At 39.1% G+C, this 19,806-nt stretch overlaps 4 protein-coding genes across 5 annotated transcripts; 2 read left to right on the top strand and 2 right to left on the bottom strand.

Annotated features, from left to right (window-relative positions):
* Nucleotides 1-615: 615 nt before the first annotated feature.
* LOC139303692 (dual specificity protein phosphatase 13A-like) lies at nt 616-1,409 on the bottom strand. Its single transcript, XM_070927525.1, has 3 exons — nt 1,255-1,409; nt 938-1,155; nt 616-809 (listed from the first exon to the last, which is right to left on the bottom strand). The coding sequence occupies exons 1-3, from the start codon at nt 1,407-1,409 to the stop codon at nt 616-618; spliced, it is 567 nt and encodes a 188-aa protein (XP_070783626.1).
* A 759-nt stretch (nt 1,410-2,168) lies between these two features.
* Nucleotides 2,169-6,017, top strand: LOC139303610 (sphingomyelin synthase-related protein 1-like). The gene is made up of 6 exons (XM_070927457.1): nt 2,169-2,186; nt 2,899-3,458; nt 4,225-4,320; nt 4,419-4,536; nt 4,633-4,783; nt 5,713-6,017. Exons 2-6 carry the CDS (start codon nt 2,902-2,904, stop codon nt 6,015-6,017), a joined length of 1,227 nt encoding a protein of 408 aa, XP_070783558.1. The 5' UTR covers nt 2,169-2,186; nt 2,899-2,901.
* Nucleotides 6,018-8,846: 2,829 nt separating this feature from the next.
* Nucleotides 8,847-13,051, top strand: LOC139302930 (voltage-dependent anion-selective channel protein 2-like). The gene is made up of 9 exons (XM_070926584.1): nt 8,847-8,865; nt 10,080-10,151; nt 10,279-10,328; nt 10,767-10,919; nt 11,008-11,060; nt 11,157-11,384; nt 11,548-11,698; nt 12,052-12,109; nt 12,205-13,051. The coding sequence occupies exons 2-9, from the start codon at nt 10,085-10,087 to the stop codon at nt 12,294-12,296; spliced, it is 852 nt and encodes a 283-aa protein (XP_070782685.1). The 5' UTR covers nt 8,847-8,865; nt 10,080-10,084; the 3' UTR covers nt 12,297-13,051.
* A 94-nt stretch (nt 13,052-13,145) lies between these two features.
* LOC139302932 (catechol O-methyltransferase domain-containing protein 1-like) lies at nt 13,146-19,181 on the bottom strand. 2 transcript variants are annotated; one of them, XM_070926586.1, is made up of 7 exons: nt 19,053-19,181; nt 17,263-17,387; nt 17,025-17,130; nt 16,572-16,690; nt 15,275-15,329; nt 13,532-13,665; nt 13,146-13,433 (listed from the first exon to the last, which is right to left on the bottom strand). In XM_070926586.1, the coding sequence occupies exons 2-7, from the start codon at nt 17,365-17,367 to the stop codon at nt 13,281-13,283; spliced, it is 672 nt and encodes a 223-aa protein (XP_070782687.1). In that variant the 5' UTR covers nt 17,368-17,387; nt 19,053-19,181; the 3' UTR covers nt 13,146-13,280. The 2 variants fall into 2 exon arrangements, with proteins under 2 accessions (XP_070782687.1, XP_070782686.1); XM_070926585.1 differs by lacking the exon at nt 19,053-19,181 and adding an exon at nt 18,559-18,680.
* Nucleotides 19,182-19,806: the final 625 nt, after the last annotated feature.

Below are 19,806 nucleotides of genomic sequence, written 5' to 3'. Positions count from 1 at the left end.
TCCTCACTCCAACTCAACACACAGCAAAGGCAGCAAAAAAAACATCCTATCTCCCATCATTCTGGTGTAAATGCTGTTTCAAAGCTTTCTTTACGGGCGAGGGATTCAAATAAAGTTGTACCCGAGTTAAATAAAGCAATATGTAATGAATGAAATTTAAAGTTTTGTGTCAAAATGGATCCAAGGTGTTTTAAATTAAATGTACAGCAGGGCTGAAAGGTTTATGTTTGTTTCTGTGCTCACACAAGAAAACATGGCTAAAGTATTCCACAACACAACATAATGGATGTAAATGTTTCTTCAACATAATGCAAAGGTTAACTGTGTCATTTTGTGTCATATTCAGCTTTAAAATGGATTCTGCCTAAGGGTGAATTAATTACACTGATATCCTATTAATATAAGGGTCAATATCCTGTGCACAGGCAGCCTGATTCACATCAAACACAGCACCACAGTCAAATACATTTGATTCAATACCATTCTTGAAACCATCTGATAGTGAAGTACAGTATCTCCCTCCACTGGCAGATGCTGAATCCTTCATTTATCTTGAGGAAAAGCAGGCGTTTGAGGTTTTGAAAGGTAGAAAATCTATGAGGTGCAGAGGGTTACTCAGGATGTCTTGTGTAGTTTCATCTCCAAAGCACGAAGCTGTTTGAGGAATCCTCTGTTTGGGAAAATCCACCTGCGCTCTTTGACCTTATTGATGGCCTCTAGTAGGGTGTAATGGTGGTAGATCATTAGGTAGGCCAGGACGAGGGAGGCAGACCTGCTCACTCCAACTGCACAGTGGACAAAAACCCGAGCTGGTCAAGAAGAGGAAAGAGATTACAATGAGCTACAAGCATGAGCTGATACTGGGATTTTATTCTGGATAAGATGAGTGACTTGCAGAGAGTCTGAGTGACAATAAAGCAACACAATGGGTATTTACCACCAGCCGTGTCAAGTGCACTCTGAATATAGTCAGCAGAGGGAAAGAAATAGAGAGAAAGGTCAAAGGACAGTGAGTCATCAGCAGGCACTCCATAATAATCCACAGTGGAGCCGTAGAAGTCATGACTCCCCTGACAGTGCATCCTCCCATGAGCTACATTCAGAACATGAGTGATTCCCAGCTTCCATAGGCTGAAGCGATCATTGGCCACCGACCTGTGGACAAAGGACAAAGGAATCATAATAAGAAACACATTACAAGGAGACAATCTAGTGTTATTTTATAAACTGTCAAGAGCAATGTCAAGGACTTACATGTCGCCAATGTATAGGTTAGGCCAAACTTCATCCACATGATTACCAAACCTTTTTCCACCATACAAAACCTTCACCAAGTCTTTCACAGAAGGCGTGGACGGGGGAACTGCATTACTTTCCTGTAGTTTGTCCATAGATGACTGCATGAACATTTATAGTTACCTACATAACAAAATGCTACTCTGAAACTACCCATTTGTATGATTTCTTCTCCCAACATTTATTTTCAAACACTGTTGAGGCTTTACTACAACCATGTTGGTACTGACAAGGACAGGTGTTCCTGGTCTAAAATTAAACCAGTGACCCATACTCTAAATGTTGGTCAACCTCACACCTCTGAATAATTATGAAGTGCACTTTATGTCCAATTTCTCTTTTAACTGCACAAATAATTTACTGCTTTTCGTCATAACAATCACAATACTGCAGAATTAAAGACGCTGCAGTACCCTCTTCTGACCAGTAGGTGTCACTGTTGGCCAGCTGGAGCCATGCCCGGTGTAGATTCTTACGTGCGCAGCTATTCCAGACATTACCGCCTTGTGTTGTCAACAGTAACGCTAACCAGCGCGAAGCCAGGGCGAAATGATGTCCAACAAGCCCGTGTTATTGCAGCAAACGCTAATATGATTTCTTCAGATTCTCGTGAGATGCCATTTAGCTAGCGAGCTGAATAAATAAGTTCCCGTGTCGTCCTCTGTTACATCTCAGGCCGGGTGAGTGAGCGTATGGCAAACGTATTGATCAAGCTAGCAAATAGCCTGCTAGCTAACATTAGCTAGACCTGAATTAGCCTGCTGGGCAGGGTTGTTGTGGTAGAGGAAAGGATGATTTCGCTTGGTTTCATGTACACGTCAGGCATGCTTCTGGTTGCGTACACTGACAACTACCAGATTGGCTTGCTATCTTACAATATACTGAAAGAAGTTAGCTTCGGGCCCCACCTTACTGATAGCTAGTAATGTAGGTTATTGCAGGTGGATGGGTACTGACCATCTACAATGAGTAAACCTCTAAAACCACAGTGCCAACATCTCATGTAACCCTTTAACAGATAGAAATGCTAACTTTGTGTGGCTATCATGGCAATCCTGGGAACGGACTTAAGAGAAAGGGGTTAGTTGCCACTGACACAGCTCGAGTTTAAATGAGAATTAGTCCGGTCAGTGTGTAGGATAGTGTCGGCTAGAAATAGGATTGGGGATAATACCGACAAACCAACAAGTCAGTATCTATAACAAGCACAAAAGTCTTAAAGTCACTGTATGGCCTGGGGAATATGTCTGCTCCTTCACCCACATTTGTTGGGTGTGATTTCTATTGTGCAATCTTATCTTAGCAAACTCTTGCGAGTGTTTGCCTCAAACTGTGAATGCTCAGCTTGCATGAGGAGCTCAGGAATAGTCTTAAACTTGGTTATCACTCATAATTTTGTCACAAGGTGAAGTTATTTTCTGTCTATATGGCAGTCTTGCATGGTGTGTTTGGAATTAGTATTGCTGATTCAGTGGAAATAAGGAGTGCCTACTTCTGCTTAAGATGCCTTTATTTGCTGGTGAGGAAGTCACTAAGTTGTTTGAGTTGCACTTTTTGTCTCTGAATTGTGATGCTCTTTTCTCCAGTCTTCCGAGTAAGGAGGAAATGACGCAACTGAGCGTCCGTCGCTGGACCCCCAAACACGTCGCAAAGTGGCTGAAGGAAGAGGGCTTCTGCGACTATGTGGACCTGCTGTGCAACAAGCACCGGCTGGACGGCACCAGTCTGCTCGCCCTCAGCGAGTATGACCTCCGCTCACCACCTCTGGAGCTTAAGGTGCTGGGGGACATCAAGCGGTTGATGGTGTCCATCCGCAAACTCCAGAAACAGAACATGGACGTGTTGGAGGAACTGGGTCTTCCTTTCGATGGCCACTCTCCTACAGGCTCTGGGGGCAGTTTGGACTGGCTGTGTAATGGAGACCCAGGCAGAGACTGTGATAGCACTGACACTGCACCAGTGGGAGAGGAGTATCACCAGTACACTAATGGGAAGTACAAGCAGCAGACAAGGCGCCTGGATCCAGAGTACTGGAAGACAGTGCTCAGCTCCATCTATGTGGTGTTTGTGTTTGGGTTCACGTCCTTTGTCATGGTCATAGTGCATGAGAGGGTGCCTGACATGCGCACATACCCTCCACTGCCAGATATTTTCCTAGACAGGTGAGTGTGTGAAAGCTAAGACACTCTTAAGACTTACAGCACTGGTTAGCCATCTAAAAACATTTATCAGCTATGAAATTCCAAAGAGAGAGTGAAACAAAAATATATATTTTTATCAACTTTCAGAATATCACACCAGATGGTGGACATTGTAATTGCCCTACTTCCTTGTAGCATGTTTCTATTATTGTCCTCCTATATTCCTGATGGGCTAGCTTAGGTTCAAAGAGCTCTTTGAGTGTTTTTTAAAGTGACCTACTTTGTAGTGTGACCCGTTGTTTGTGACCAGCTTTGAGTTTTTCATGGGATGTTTATTGGGAAAGCTGATTTCAGGGAAATGTGTGTGTTTGGCAAGATAAAACATGCAGAAGCAGAATCATCAGTCAAGATGTTAGAAACTTTAAACATAAAATTAGAACCTGTTTGAAATATTTAAGTCTTAACTGCAGTAATTTAACCCAAAATATGTTACAAGGGTATTTTTTAGAGCTAAAACTAACAATTAAATAATGATTTAACGAGCAACTTCATGATTGTCTATAAAATGTCTGAAAAAAAATTACTTGTTTTGTCCAACCAATAGTCCCAAAGCCAAATATATTTAGTATGCAATGATATAAAAAGTATAAAAGCAGCACATCATCCTTGGATCAGAGAATGTTTGGAGTTTTTTTAAATGATTAAAAGATTACCTAAAACAGTTCTCAATTAACTTTTTGTGGAACAGCTAATCGACTAATGTCTCTTTTGTTTCTCTTTTCAACAGCGTGCCTAGAATACCATGGGCATTTGCCATGGCTGAAGCATGTGGAGTGATCCTCTGTAATATCTGGTTGCTGGTGCTGCTGCTCCATAAACACAGGTAGAGTCCTGACAGTCTTTCACATCAGTGCAATGCTGTCATTATGCTATAGCAAATACTATGGAAAACCTGGGCTAACTGTTTCTCACGACTTGTAGGTCCATCCTTTTGCGGCGCATGTGCAGTCTGATGGGGACGGTGTTCATGCTGCGCTGTATCACCATGTTTGTCACCTCCCTGTCTGTGCCAGGACAACACCTGCAATGCTCAGGAAAGGTAACACCTAATTCATGTTTTCTGTATCAATTCTTAAACTCTACACCTCTGCCTCTGAGGAAGATCGCAGTACTGATAGCTTCACTTCTTCTCTAGATGTATGGTGACATGTGGGCCAAACTGCAGCGAGCCATTGCCATCTGGAGCGGTTTTGGGATGACGCTGACAGGAGTGCATACATGTGGTGACTACATGTTCAGCGGCCACACTGTGGTTATTACCTTGCTCAACTTCTTTGTCACAGAGTGTGAGTAGCGTGCTTCTAAGTCTGAGGTCATATTTGTAGTTTTGTTTTACATTCAGTGGAGAACAGAACCACTTAACTTTGTACTTCAAAAGCCCCTTAAACGTTTGATATTAAGATTATGATGAAATGGCCATGGAATAACTGATAATAACTGAATTTGATCATTAAAAGACCAAAGTGAAGCTCTAAACATTACTTATGCTCCTCCGTGTGTTCTGTATAGATTATGGCTTGAATAAGGCATTTTTAAGCTTTTTAGGAGATGTTTGTCCGCTAGTGATTGGGTTTGGCATTTGTTTACCACTTAAACAAAAGTTTTTCAAGCACAAATTCGGTTATAATTTGGCTTTATCATTTGGGTTAAAGGTCTGAATTGAAGGTTGAAGGTCTACTAAATGTATTTATTTGCACAACGTGCAGTTTAAAACCCTCCTTAAAAACAATCAAAATATATCTAGAATCATAAGAAGTTATATTGTGTTCGACACAGGATTTTAAACTCAAGCCTGATTTTCACTAAAACATTCACTAAAAGATAATAGCTCTGTTAAGACTTACATACAGTTTCTTTTAAATTGTCACAGTGGTTGCCAGATTTTGTCCACTTTAATTCATGAAAATCAGGAATTTATGAGCTGTTATTAAAAATTGTGACATAAGAGGGTTAAAGTAATAAATCACTCGGAAGACACAGATAGAGGATGAAACTGTGTAACCATATTTGGCAACATTGTCCCTTTGTTGCCACCCAGTGCCCTTCACTGGTATTACAACTATAAAATAAAAACTGGCCTTCCTCAGTCTGACCTAGACAGAAATAGTCTGTCACATAAGGATATGATAGATTTCTGGATGTAGTAAAACTCAACAAAAAAGTATAATTTGTTTAATGTGTCTTCAACTTTTCTTTTGTCTTATTTCACAAACAGACACTCCACGAAGCTGGAACTTCATTCACACGTTGTCCTGGGTCCTGAATCTCTTCGGCATCTTCTTTATCTTGGCTGCACACGAACACTATTCCATCGACGTGTTCATAGCATTCTACATCACTACCAGACTCTTCCTGTACTACCACACTCTAGCCAACACCCGGGCCTACCAGCAGAGTCGACGAGCTCGCATCTGGTTCCCCATGTTCTCCTTCTTTGAGTGCAACGTCAACGGGCCCGTCCCCAACGAGTACTGCTGGCCCTTCTCTAGGCCTGCTATGATGAGGAGGCTGATTGGATAATGAACAGCATCAGCGGTTCTGTCAGACACTTAGCTTGTGCTGTTTCGTCTACTTTGTCAAGTTGCCAACTGAGGCGGTGTGTGATATCTTCATCAACAAAGACAACTGATGTGATCCTGTTAGCACCGAGGCCTGATAGGATACACAGAGCCATACCTTCTTATATTCCAGGACTCATCTTATAACCTGCCTCCCCTGTCACCATTTTTAGGCGGATTAAACAAAATCCACAAAACCCTACAGAGTTTCTTAAAAGCCCCATCAACACTTCACTTCATTTGAAAAGCGAACACGGTGAGATGTGTCTCATTTACTGGTTGCGTACTTTTCCTCTAAAGGGATATCATTTTATGTAGCATGAACTGTATTTTTCAGTACCTCACAACTTAAACGTACTTGTCTGTTAGAGTATTTGGTTAGCACATGATAAAAGGAAGCCACATCAAAACATTCTCAGGCAGCAGTGTACCTAATCTTTCACAGCAGTTTGCCATTTTCTGTGTAGTTACAATAATTGATTATTTCAAGGTTTGCATCTGGTTTCTTGACTGAAAAGTTTGTCATCAAAACAACTCTATGGACCACTGTTAAAGCAATATGTAAAGATCTATATTTCACTGCTTTTTTCTGTATAGAAATATTGTTTCTCATGTTCAGAAACAGATGTTGGCCATCTTTTGAAAGTCTTTTTCATTCCTTGAGAATATGCTTACATTTTAATAATAATGATAATGTTACTAAATTTGGCAGAGTAATTGATGGCTCACTGAAAGATACAGTAAAGTACAACAGATCTTTGTTTATGTTGTTTACTTAGCCTGCCTTTTCCTTACCAGACCTAGAAAAGATACATTCAAGGAAATGTCATTATCAGCCAAAAACATGGAATCAAAGATTTTATTTCCAGCTGTCTTAAATATAATTCCATTTGCCAATTACCTTGAGGGTTATGATAGGTTTCTCTGTGTAGAAATGTCCCAAATCTTTCATGTTTACTGTTGAATAGTTTTTTTTTTTTAATCATCATAGTGTAAATGACCAGAATTAGTTTTCCTTAATAATCCTTTAACATGAATCTATAGTAATAGTACTTAAAGAGGACCCTTAAATTTGTATGTATTTGTTTATATTAATTTATTTAATTTTGTAATTGTTAATAGGTATTTTTATATTTCATATACAGTGTTACAGCAACATGCACATGGAGAAATATGTTTACAGTTGCTCTTAACTATGTATTTGTTTGAAACACAATGTGCTTTGTAAGTGTAACGTTGATTTCAGATTGGCCTCTACATTTCATTGAGCGAAACCTGCCACTGTAGTAAGTTGTAATTGATTTGGTCATTACAGCATGTTAGAAACATGATTAGTCTAAATGGAGTTGACGGTCTACAACACATCCTTTCATTGGGGAATGATGCTGTTGTGTTTATATGCTCCAGCAAAGCCACATTACTCGTTTCATGTCTCATTCAGTCATTTCCATCATTAAAGAGCTGAAATCAAAGACAAGGCGCTTGTTTTTTATTTCTACTCACTGCACAGCCACATAATGAATATGCATTATAGAAGGATAGATACTGTATATATATACACAGCATGAGAAATAATCAGTTTAGTAAACTGTCGGAAGCTAATGTTTCTTTTGGGAAGCAAAAATAATTTGTACATTTGATCATTTTATAAGGGGACAGACAGACTGAACTTCTGAGATGAGATGGACTAATTAAGTACATACTAAGTTTTCTTATGTAATAGTGCTATTTATGCTACGATAGGGCCACATAATTTAAGCCAACCTACATAAGAACTGAGCTATGGACACCAAGGCTAAATGTAACAGTAACTGACATCAATAACACTGGGGAACACAATATTTGTTGAGTTAGGTCTGACAGCTGTTTTTAACTAATTTTTGGGTGCGGAATCCAAAACTGATCTCAGTTTTTCTCTATCACGTCAACTTTTTGAACTATAGGATCCCCGTTTTCTTAAAAAATATGAAAAATACTGTACTTAACATATATGTGTGTGATAGTACTGACCTATTGGGAGCTGCACACACCTCTCATCGCACTGTCTCAATTGTGACTGCACAAACAAGTTGCCACGTAGCTGTAGATGAGTCCAATCGTAATCAGCTGGCAAGTCTTACTACAGCTAATCAGTGGAATTTTGCTTATCTGGAGGGTAAGCTGTGGAGAAAAAACTTGACGTGCTAGAAAAAACTGACTGCAATTTTGGAATCAGCATGCCAATTTTAGTTTTAATCAGCATAAAAATCTAACTCAACAGAATTTTTTTTTCAAATTGTTCCCCAGTGTAATAGGAAAAATACGAAAGCAGTACTGAAGTACCTGAAGTACTTATAATATCTATATGTTATAGATTTATTATATGTTTGACTTCATTAATAATGTATATTTTTATATTTCCCCGGCATTGTAATGTTTTGTGTGTTTGATCATGTCAATCAGTAAAAGCTAAGTAAAACGTTACATTAGCGAATCGGTTACCATGGTGATTTAGAGATCTTGCACTTGCCGGTGTGCTGGTAGCACATGTTTTGGCATGAAAAATATTGACTTTTGCAAACGACAAGAATTACGTTTGCTGTTTCCGAACCATAAAACAAATACTTAATTAATTGACCGTGAATTACAAAACTATCATCTCGCTCCGATTTCAGACGGGCACAAAATAAACAGCCATATTTCGGGTCCTGCGGCGCCGAGGTCAGGAGGGTGTTTGTTGCGGTGTCTCCTCCATATCGTCCTACACCGGACCCTGCCGCTTTTCCTGTCTCACAAGTTGACAGCAAAATCATCAACACCAGTAATACTCGGTAAGTAATAGGCCCTATAATTACTTAGGTTGCTCATGTTGTATTTTGTTGGAATGTCAGCAAGATGGTTATCAAACGTCCCATTTGCTAGCTAGAAAACGCCCCCTACCATCCTCATGTTTTCAAACTCCTTCAAAATACTGAAGCAGGCACCGGTGACAGTTAATATTTCTTATCATTGGCAAAGTTCACACCTATTTGAATAGTAACATTTGCGAATGTGCAATCCTCAACTGTGTATGCCCCTAATTCATAGGAAGTTCCTCTAATTTCAGATTTCAGCATTAATTATTCCCCATTTTATCCGAAATGTTACTCTACTAACGGCTGCATTTTATAATTACCGTCATGCCGAATTATACTAGAAGTGGTAAAGATGAATACGCAAGGTTTGCCAGGTATGCTGTCACACCTTTAGCCCTAACGTTACGACCGTGTTCCTGGTTACTGTAAGCAGACATTTTCAGACAAGCCTCCGGTCTAACCTTGACAATGAGGAGACGTGAGAACAGAATCTGAGAGTAATGGAGACCGTAAGACTCTGAATCAAGTGGTGCAGGTGTCTGACAATACAAATGTTTTAAGGCCAGTGACAGAACTTTTGTTATTAAGTAATAAAATAAGTAATGTTGGAGTTTAAACATATCTTAAACAAAACCAGTAACTAAATGAGTCATAGCTGCAGCCAAGCTTTTAGAAATACTGCCAAGTTCCCCCAATGCCTCTTCTCCTAGATGTTTTTAATAGTTGTATTTTTCATTCTTTAATTCTCACAAATGTATTTGCTTAATGTATTAGCTCTTTAATTATTTCCCAACAAGAAGGTCTAAATCCTCTTCTTCACAATATAAGGACTACAATTCTCTACTGTTTCATTTACTGTTATACGCTATTATATTTTTGTTGTTGGCCCAAAAGTAGTCCATTTTAAATAGATTGGGTCTAAAAATAAAACATTGTCGGAATTGTAGAATGCAAATTCCCTCAAGGTGGCTGTAGTGCACAAATTCCCAGAAAAGATGATGGTCCACAGAGGACATGACCTCAGCTTAGTCAGTGGTAGCTACAGCCCTGGTTGTAGTTAAACTTTAAAATTTCTGTCCTTTTAAAGGCTTCACCAGTTTACAGATGCATGTTTTTCTCACTTTTATGTACACACATTTATGGTCCTCTGTCATCATTTACACTCTCTGAAATGTCCTTTTTTGTGACAGGCAAAATGGCAGTTCCTCCAACATATGCAGACCTTGGAAAATCAGCCAAGGACATCTTCAATAAGGGATATGGTAACTGGAAGCAAGATAAAAGGCAGTTTTATAAGTGTGTATTTATTGACCCTCAGAGGACAGGCCGGCTGTTTGAAATGCATTGCCAAGCCCAGTAAGTAGTCCCTCACTGTCATTGTCCTTACAGGTTTTGGACTGGTTAAGCTTGATGTGAAGACAAAGTCCTCAAGTGGAGTGGTGAGTTTAGTTGTTACTATAGATATACATCGGTGCAGGTATTAACTGATTTTAGGTTACCACAGATATAATGTTATCAGCATTTATGTTGGCCAATAAGTAACAAGAAAGTGCAGTACCAAAATGCCAAATATATGTTTGAGGTCATTTAGAAACATAGTTTATTCATCAGAGAGCACTGACAGTTTATTTTTCAACAGTAAAATGTCCCGTTCAGTATATATCTTTAGTTTAAGGGATCTATAAATCGTTTGTTAAGTGTGTATGTTTAGAAATCACTATCAGCTGATACATTTTTTAAACTCACTATCAGTATTAGTATCTGCCTTTTTACTGTATTTACTCTCTTAACTGCAGTGCACTATAGTGGTATTAGATGAACTTCAACCTGCTGTATTGTTTCCAGGTAAGATTAATTTCCTCTTGTATTCACTTCAGGAGTTTAAAACGTCCGGCTCATCCAATGTAGACACCAGCAAGGTCACCGGAACCCTGGAAACCAAGTACAAGTGGGCTGAGTATGGGCTGACGTTCACAGAGAAGTGGACCACGGAAAACACACTTGGAACAGAAATTTGTGTTGAGGATCAGGTAAACTGAAAGCTCTGCTATGGTGCTGATCATCCCACTAATGAAACAGGTCTAAATTAAGTGTGACTGATGGAATGATCTTCTTTAGATCACCAAAGGGCTGAAACTTACTTTTGACACTACGTTTTCACCAAATACTGGGTAAGCTACAGTTAATGTTAACCATAAAATCACTACCTGCGATCATTGTAGAGAGAACAACCTTCTAATTTCACTTCCTTATTTTTATTTTCACAGCAAGAAGAGCGGCAAGGTCAAGACTGGTTATAAAAGGGAATACCTTAATGCCGGTGTCGATGTAGATTTGGATTTCGCTGGTCCTACTATCCATGGAGCAGCAGTGGCCGGCTACGAGGGCTGGCTGGCTGGCTACCAGATGACCTTTGATACAGCCAAATCCAAGATGACCCAGAGCAACTTTGCCGTTGGTTACAAGACCGGGGACTTCCAGCTCCACACCAATATGTACGTTATTAGCATCAACAAATATTTGAGCCAAGCAGGATGAGTAACTTAACAATAGCTTTCCAAATAAGTCACTGATCTATTGATCATGTGGTATTTTTGTCAGGTGAAACAGTTTGAAGAGTATAGATACCTACTCATTTTACACTTTCTCCCCCCTCAGAAATGATGGTTCAGAGTTTGGTGGATCTATTTACCAGAAGGTAAACGACAAACTGGAGACTGCTGTGAATCTTGCCTGGACAGCAGGCAGCAACGGCACTCGCTTTGGAATTGCTGCCAAATACCAGTTAGACTCCAGTGCCTCCATATCAGTAAGTGTCTTTTTTTTTGTCTTTTACCTTCCCCAAGTAAGCTTTGTTTCCCCTCCTGTTTGTCAGCAGGGTATCTAAAAAATGTGTTGACATGTCAGTGAAATATTGTTGGAAATTAGGCCACGAGCCAAAGAAAAAGTGATTGGTGTGTGCGACGATTAAAAAAACATTTTGATAAGACATTTCCACCTTTTTTCTCATGAACTATTGTTTGCTTACTTAAAGTATATCAAGATATAATTAAAAACATTTTACACATTTTATTAGACATTTGTGTAGCATTGTAGGCAGTACTGTATGTACTCTTTTTAGTGTTAGTTGTTAGCTTAAATTTGTTTTTGCTTTTTCTCCAGGCTAAGGTGAATAATGCCAGCTTGGTAGGAATTGGATACACCCAGACCCTGCGGCCTGGTGAGAACCATTTCTAATATAATATACAAGCCTCCTACAAACACTATGGGCCTCTTTTTCAGTTACTTAAAAAACTTTTTTTTTTTGTATTTCAGGTATGAAACTACTCCTCTCTGCACTGGTGGATGGGAAGAATATCAATGCTGGTGGTCACAAACTTGGTCTGGGCCTGGAGTTGGAGGCATGAGGGTCTGCTCTGCCATTTCTTAAGAATAAGAGAAATATTAGCTGAATCTGACCCTGAGCTTTCTTGTCTGGTCAGCGACAGATATTTTAAAGAGATGAAGTCAAGACAAAAAAAAGAAGCCCAGTTCTCTAGCACTGTTAACATGGAAACCTTTCCAACAGACTCCTTTCAATGTGGTTGCAGTAAGTAGTCATGTTTCCATCACGTGTATTTATAAATCAGTTACTCCTTCGGCCAATTTATCCTTTGTAGTGATAGAAAAGCCCTCCTCCCGGTGCACCATGTCCAGGAATGGTTTCAGAAAACAAAACCTTGTTATTTTGCTCAAGTGTGATAACGTAGAATGTAAATCCAAGCTGTTATTTTGCACAGTAGAATATACCTTTATTTAAGCGCTTTCTCCTTTGTTTTATTTGCACATTTTATTTGTATTTTAGTAGTGATGTTCTGCCTGTTGGCGGGTTACTCCGACAAAATATGCTTATCAAGATCGAAGCCAATCTATTGGCTGGCACTTATCTTTCTAGAGAGGCTTAATTGTGCTGTGTGATGAGTTTGAGACCTCCGCTACCTTAAACACCTGCTTCTAAGTTGCAAGACAATGTTAAATGGATTTTCCTTTCCTCAGTGTGACTTGAGAGAAAGAATATCCGAGTCAATCATCCACTTTTCTTCCCATTTTTGAGGACTGTGACACTAATCAGGAAGAAGTTTGTGTGTTGGCGTGTGTCTTTGCAATAAAGTCCTGAAATCAACCTTCATCCTCTCCTGTAATTTGACAGTAATACATAATTAGACAGCATGGAGAATAAGTTGAATTTGGTTAAATAATGATGCACTACAAAAAAAAAGCGTGCAGTTTTTTTAATCAAAGTTATTACAGCTACCATCACATACCCCACATAATAGTTCACCTAACTTTAAGAAGAGTATCAGTGTTACCTTTCAAAGCCTACAAATCATTACACTTATCAGACACCTGTCCTATAGTTTGATGGCCAGTGTGAGCCCATCTCCCACTGTGAGCATGCTCAGGCTGATTCGAACATCTTGGTGCAGCTTCTTGTTCAGCTTGTCAATGGCCAGAGTGTCCGCATCGTCAGGGGATGGATTCACCACCTTTCCGCTCCACAGCACCTGCAGGACCAGGAGAAAAAAAAACAAGTTTAGAGGATTAGCTGCTTGAAATATCTACTGCAAGAACTGAACCTTGAATACATGAGTGAAGCCCTTACATTGTCAATAGCAATGACACCCCCTTTCCTCAACAGTTGCAGCGACTTTTCGAAGTACTTCTCATAGTTCACTTTGTCTGCATCAATGAAGGCAAAGTCAAATGTTTCAGCCTGGCCAGCAGACAAGAGATCATCTGAAAGAAACAAGAGGGAAGTATTATGTCAGTAATACTTTGGGTTATAAGCCACACCTCCATCACATTGTACGGAATCTCCTTCTAGTCAACAGTATTCCCACTGCTAGATAAGAAACTCATCTGGAAAGACCCCCTCAGATTCTTAATAGCTACTAAAGTGAAATAAGTTCACTTTAAAAATTGTCCACAATCTTTTACCTATTAACAAAGAAAATATCATTTTGTGAATCTGAAATAATGTAAAATTTTGTCCTCACGGGAAGTACAGTTTCATTATTAAAATAAATAAATAAACTTTATTTATGATGATAAATACTCTGAATTATATAAGTGAAATTATTTGTAATAAATTGGTAGGCAAAGCAAGGCCACGTGATCCCGATGGTTTATGCACGTGACGTCTCACTACGTAGTCACGGTCACTCCGCCGTTTAGCAGCAAAAAAAACTTCAAAAACACGCTTGTGTATTCAATTGATTCGGAAATAATTCACACTTAAGTTTTTAGAAACTGCAAAAAATAAAGAGAAGAGGAGCAAATGGATATCTTTGACGGGTCAACTGGAACCCAGGTACTAAAACGTACGTTAGCCGTTAGCTGAAGTTATCTATATTCAGGTAGCTAGCTTATGTTGTGTTTTCGGATAAAACCATGGGGTCTGTAGCTGTGTTACCTAGCATCTGACTAGCTTAGCTTAAAGGGTTTAGCTAAAACGCAGATGGTTCCTAAGCTGGACCTTTTGTCTATTAAAGTGTAGTGGCACTTTTAATTCTGATTTTCTCATAAAAATATTTTTATACTATAAAAACTATCTATACTTATTAATAGTTACCTAGTATTATTAATCTATACAAATATTAGGTTACAATAAAATTGCAGTGGGAATTGGTCTTACAATATATTCATGATTATTTTTTCTGAGTTTAAGCCTCAGGTGACAATTCACGCGTCTCACCTGCCTACATTACTGACAAACTCATCCACTCAGTGGGTAACAGTCCCGGAAGGTCCCATAGAAAAGCTCAGGGAAGCGGCCGTTCAACGGAGGTGGGGCGGTTAACCAGACGTATGTTTGCCAAATCAACGCGTTAGTCCTCATCCTTAAAGTCTTTAATGTCGCAAAACTGAATAACGTTAACGTAGAGATGACATCTTTGTGTAGCTTGTCCAAATAAGTTTTCTAGTGGGGCGTCTTCTTCACCTAGATGTGTTGCGCCAAGCCGTAATGGGCTCATGACTGCCCCCTGAGGGCAGAAAGGGGAAAATGCCCACTGGTGCTTGACGGTAGGTGAGGAACCCCCCCGCCTCCCCGAACTCATTCCACTCTCGAAAAAAGACTTAAAGGTTTTAACTAGCTTGTGAGCACCCAACAATGGGGCTTAAGACCAAGTATTTTTGTTCCAGACAAAAAGTAGTTAATACCCATCTTAAACCTTAAACCTCAGCTAAGCTAATGACCGAAATACCAATAATCCCACTGACATGTATTATTATTAAGGCACAAGCAAGCCTTCTGGAATGACCTTTTGTAACTTTTGCATCAGGAAATTATACATCTGTCAAATGACTGTCACAGTTAGTTAAGAAAAGATATGTATTACTGTACCAAGAGTTTTCAATGCTGGCTGTATGCGCAGATCAATTTTTTGCTCGACTCCAGCCTGTAAACATAGAGAAACAAATCTTTTCAAAAGAATAAGAGCAGCAGATTTGTTGTCTGACAACAGATGAGAAATGATGTATTGATTTATATCAGGATGTCTTTTGTGAATGTATTTGCATGCATGATAATATTTATTCTGTTTCAGAGTTGGTTATGCAAACATGATGTTATATGTTTACAATAACCCGGTTGTGTTATTTTCTGGATTATGATGAATCAAAATAAGATATAATGTCTGAAAGCAGCTGGCTGTAGGTTTACATATCGTACATAAGCTACATATCAAGCCTATTCAAAATATTCCAACTGCTCATGAATACAAGAATGTATATGAACAAGCATGTAAACAGATTTATTTATATAAACAGATTTGCAGATTAAAAAAAAAATAATAATAATAAAGTCCCCAGTAATGAGCAGTTATCAAAATACTGTGTGCTTGGAAACATTGAAAAGGAAGTGGAAGTCTGCATTTATTGACTTTGACCAATCATCAATCAGAATGAAAGTCATTAAAAGGCATTAAGTTCTGAAGGCGGTGTTGATGCAAATCATTTTTAAGATTTTCATTTTTGCAATAATTATTTTTTGCTCAATTTCTTTATAGCAATATTGTTTAATCACACTTCCATAGAGCAACTAATGGTGATACTGATTGACTAAAAGATCGATTATGTGCCCGATCAATCATTCAGTCTGTCACAAAATAGTAAACAATGGCAATCAAAATTGAATTTCAGTGAATTTCTTAAAACTGTTTTGTCTGACTAACAGACCAAAACCCAAAGATACTGAACTCGCATTGATATAAAACAGAGAGATCCTCCTGTTTTTGAGGCTGGAACCAGAAAATGTTTGTCATTTTTGTTTCATAAATGACAAACAAGTATCAGTCAATCTGTTAATCTGCTAAACTCTAAATCTTTTCAGACAGGATTATTGAAAGTTGAAACTTGAGTTGGTAATTGTTTTTCAGTGTGCTGCCCCCTCTGGCCGACTGGTCCCATAGTTGTCTTTTATCACACAAAAGACAACAGACACTGAAGTCTGCTCCACATGCAGATGCACAGACTTTCATCAAACAGGACTACAGTACGTCTATTACCTGTGGCGTATGAAAATCCTCTGCACTGATCAGCACTTTGCAGTATGGGAACAATACAGCAGTATTACACATCATATAATAAACCTCATGATAATACAGTTTTTTGACAAATAATAAAACAGATGTGAGTGGTACCTCTTTCCAGAAGGGTTTGCCAATGTTGGTGTAGTCTTCACTGATATCACATGCCACTACAACTCCATCGTCGGGCAAAGCCAATGCAATGTTCAGTGTGTTGTAACCTGTGTATACTCCTGCAATGAGAGGGCACTAAAATCAGCATGATGGATGATGATGGATGACTTCAGACAGGGAAAGTATTGCTGTGACGGCACTGCAGTTATCACCAATACACTTAAAACAAGCAAGCCATGGTGCCAAAATAAGGTTGGGGTATAAATAAATATATAAATAAAACCACCTTGCCTTACAGCGCATATACCTGCAATGTCTTGTGTAACCCAATTGCTCCTAGTAACCTGGTTTTGTGTGTGCATGTAATAGATACTTGTGTCTAAACAGGATAAGGATTGTGGCACATGTGCATGCTTCATAGACTAGATGTGATGTTAAATCTGAGGCCCTTACCAATCTCCAATGCTTTCTTGGCGTTTATTAGCTTTGCCAGATTGGCCATGAACTGCGACTGCTCACACGCAACCATCATGATGTTCCAGGAGTCTTCCATTGTCCTCTAAAAGCAATGGGCAGAAACCAGTTGCATTAGATTCACAAATTACACTGTGAAACATGATTAAATCTCATGACATAGAGTGCTTAATTGTGCCAGAGCACAGCAGTATTTAGGATACCAAGACATCCTTACCAGTCTGAGGCGTTTCAGGACCGGATGCTCCCTCATGGAGTGATTGAGGACGTACTGCATCAGTGGGTTGTCTTTTCCCCCGCAGTGACTTTTGGAGATGCTCATTGTGGAAGATTTCTTTTTCCCTGAGGGCGAACATGAACCATGAAACAATTATAAAGATCTTAAGAGCATGATTATGCCATGGGACCTACCATCCAGCCCATACATCTTTCAAGAAACTTTAGTCTGGTCTAGTTAATGTACATTATTTGATTTAGATTAGATAAAACTTAAATGATCTCAGAGGGGAAATGCAATTATTGCACCAGCAGCAAACAGATCCAGATAAAGGAATGGAAATCGTAAGACAGTATAGCTTTACATCTTGAGGGCAATACAAAGAACCAGTTTGGATTAACACTATCTCCTGACATCTGTGTCCCTACGTTTGTGGTTTGCATGTGCACCAAATGGTTTCTAATATTGAACTGGTTTTTGCACAACTACTTGGTCATGCAGCTTTGCAGTTTTGTAATAACAATTATGAAGGTAAATAGAGGCCAGAAGGGAAAGTTAATAAATGAGTGTAAGTGGACTTTGCACTGTGCGGCTCTGGACTGTGTCTAAATCTGTGCAATTCTGTAAACTCAAGGCAGTGTCTCTGGAAAATACATTATATCATACTGTATGAGGTGGAAAATAGGATTGACATGATCATGCATACTTTAAATAAATACATTCATGTTAATACATTCAATTATGTTTTTCTATCCATGTAATACCCTGGTAAACACAGGATTTAATTTTTAACTGGTGTACGATGTAATCTTAGCTGGGGGAAAAAGGTGCTTTAAGGTAGCGTAATGTAAGACTCAAAGTTGGGTGACTCCGTGGAGCATTATTTTGTTTCCATAAAATGAAACCGGTGAGATTCATTCAAAATCCTAATTAACATAACCCCCAAAATTGAAAAGTTCACAGTATTAAAAAAAACACAATAATAGTAGTACAATATTGACACTCAGACAAAACCTTCTAGATATCATATTATGCTTAAAATAAACAAAAACAAATCAAGCATTAATTCCTGTTTCAGATTTGTGAGGGTGGATTTACTTGTTTCTCCTCTGTCCAGAACACACCTGCACTGAAAACTTGTACTTTTGCGTGTCAAACCAGGTCTAAATTTCCAAAACAAACACCTCCCTCTACTGATTCATCACCCTACACACCTCACTACTGACAGGTTGCCTTGTTGTAATAGCGACGTTATAAAGCTTTAAAGTCTTTAGGCTGAAATACCTTCTCTCTTACCAAAGAAATAACCGGTGACAAAAACAAGTCCCAGTGTGATGGATCCAACCAGTGCCTCTTTGGAAATATTACGAAAAGACATCGCTTTAACGGCGACTATGATCCCACACGATTAAACTGACCCCAGCTCAAGCACTTCCGCGTCGGCTGACCACTGTACCGTAATACCACGAATGGAGGCGAAGCTCCGCTGTGTTTAAAGCGATCAGCGTGGGAGACTTCTGCTGCGTTTACATCTGCGTTTAAGAGTCCGACTACTACCATCACGTGACTGCCATTGTGTTCAGCAGCGATGCTACGAGGAAAATGTTAAAAACATACAGTACAGCGACTCCAACTGAGGCCAGTCGCACGGAAAACGTGATAAAAGTCGAATGCGTACTCGATAAACCTGCTGGACCAGACATTTTCCTCCTAATGAAACATGTTACAGAGCGCAGACTTGAGCCACGAAGTGAAACCGTAATGCAGCCACAAACCGTGAAACAACTCACCACAAAGTTGCGTGTACGATGATGGTCTGAGGGGTCTGAGAGAGGGAGCGGATGAATTCCTGCTTAAACGAACCTTAAAAATTCGGTCAGTCACGTAGCGCTAATAACGGTCATATGACTTACAGCAGCCCTCATGATAGGATGTGACTCAGACGCCCACTGTTACGACTCACTGTTGCGTGTAAGTGCATGTCCCCTTTATCGGAAACATGTCAGAAGGTATTACAAATACTGTGTCAAAGTGCTGCTGAACTGTGGTGGCCATTTTTTACTCTAGTAAAGTAGAATACCACCGGGTGAATGTGTTCTTTTACAAGTGCAAGTAAAAGTACCTTTACCTGCAGTCCTATTTCAAAATTGCACTCAAGTATATAAAAAAGTTATTTTTTATGGCAAATCTCAACAGTTTTTGGTTCCACCTTCTCTGATCTGATAAAACAAGACTTTTGAAGACATCACCTTGGACTCGGACATTTTGCACGTTTTTTCTGACATTTTAGAGACTAAATGATGAATCGATTATGCTACAAAATAATCGTCAGATTGATTGAAAATCTGTTTCAGCTCTAAATACAAACACACACTCCTGCTGTGTCCCTGGGTATGAAAATCCAGTAGGCTTCTGAATTTATGGTTTATTCTCAGAGGGATACAGTTGGTCACTTTGTGTACGTAAAATGTAAAATAACTCAGACAAAAATAATAAAATCAATGTAATGAAAGTAAAAAATATAAATGAAATGAAAAAGTAATG

The sequence above is a fragment of the Enoplosus armatus genome, chromosome 20, assembly GCF_043641665.1.
Source record: "Enoplosus armatus isolate fEnoArm2 chromosome 20, fEnoArm2.hap1, whole genome shotgun sequence".
Taxonomy (NCBI): Eukaryota; Metazoa; Chordata; class Actinopteri; order Centrarchiformes; family Enoplosidae; genus Enoplosus; species Enoplosus armatus.
Note: the sequence above shows the minus strand (reverse complement) of the source record. Positions and strands in the feature narration are given on the sequence as shown.

What these genes read in the sequence shown, in the direction of transcription:
- LOC139303692 (XM_070927525.1), bottom strand. Translation starts at nt 1,409, where the DNA reads ATGTTCATGCAGTCATCTATGGACAAACTACAGGAAAGTAATGCAGTT. An exon ending in AACCTATACATTGGCGACAT is followed by an intron (nt 1,156 to 1,254) that starts GTAAGTCCTTGA and finishes CTTTGTCCACAG; the next exon opens with GTCGGTGGCCAATGATCGCT. An exon ending in TGCACTTGACACGGCTGGTG is followed by an intron (nt 810 to 937) that starts GTAAATACCCAT and finishes CTTCTTGACCAG; the next exon opens with CTCGGGTTTTTGTCCACTGT.
- LOC139303610 (XM_070927457.1), top strand. Translation starts at nt 2,902, where the DNA reads ATGACGCAACTGAGCGTCCGTCGCTGGACCCCCAAACACGTCGCAAAG. An exon ending in CCAGATATTTTCCTAGACAG is followed by an intron (nt 3,459 to 4,224) that starts GTGAGTGTGTGA and finishes TCTTTTCAACAG; the next exon opens with CGTGCCTAGAATACCATGGG. An exon ending in ACCTGCAATGCTCAGGAAAG is followed by an intron (nt 4,537 to 4,632) that starts GTAACACCTAAT and finishes CTTCTTCTCTAG; the next exon opens with ATGTATGGTGACATGTGGGC.
- LOC139302930 (XM_070926584.1), top strand. Translation starts at nt 10,085, where the DNA reads ATGGCAGTTCCTCCAACATATGCAGACCTTGGAAAATCAGCCAAGGAC. An exon ending in TTCCAGCTCCACACCAATAT is followed by an intron (nt 11,385 to 11,547) that starts GTACGTTATTAG and finishes CTCCCCCCTCAG; the next exon opens with AAATGATGGTTCAGAGTTTG. An exon ending in ACTCCAGTGCCTCCATATCA is followed by an intron (nt 11,699 to 12,051) that starts GTAAGTGTCTTT and finishes CTTTTTCTCCAG; the next exon opens with GCTAAGGTGAATAATGCCAG.
- LOC139302932 (XM_070926585.1), bottom strand. Translation starts at nt 18,640, where the DNA reads ATGTCTTTTCGTAATATTTCCAAAGAGGCACTGGTTGGATCCATCACA. An exon ending in TCCTGAAACGCCTCAGACTG is followed by an intron (nt 17,131 to 17,262) that starts GTAAGGATGTCT and finishes CATTGCTTTTAG; the next exon opens with AGGACAATGGAAGACTCCTG. An exon ending in CAAGAAAGCATTGGAGATTG is followed by an intron (nt 16,691 to 17,024) that starts GTAAGGGCCTCA and finishes CTCTCATTGCAG; the next exon opens with GAGTATACACAGGTTACAAC.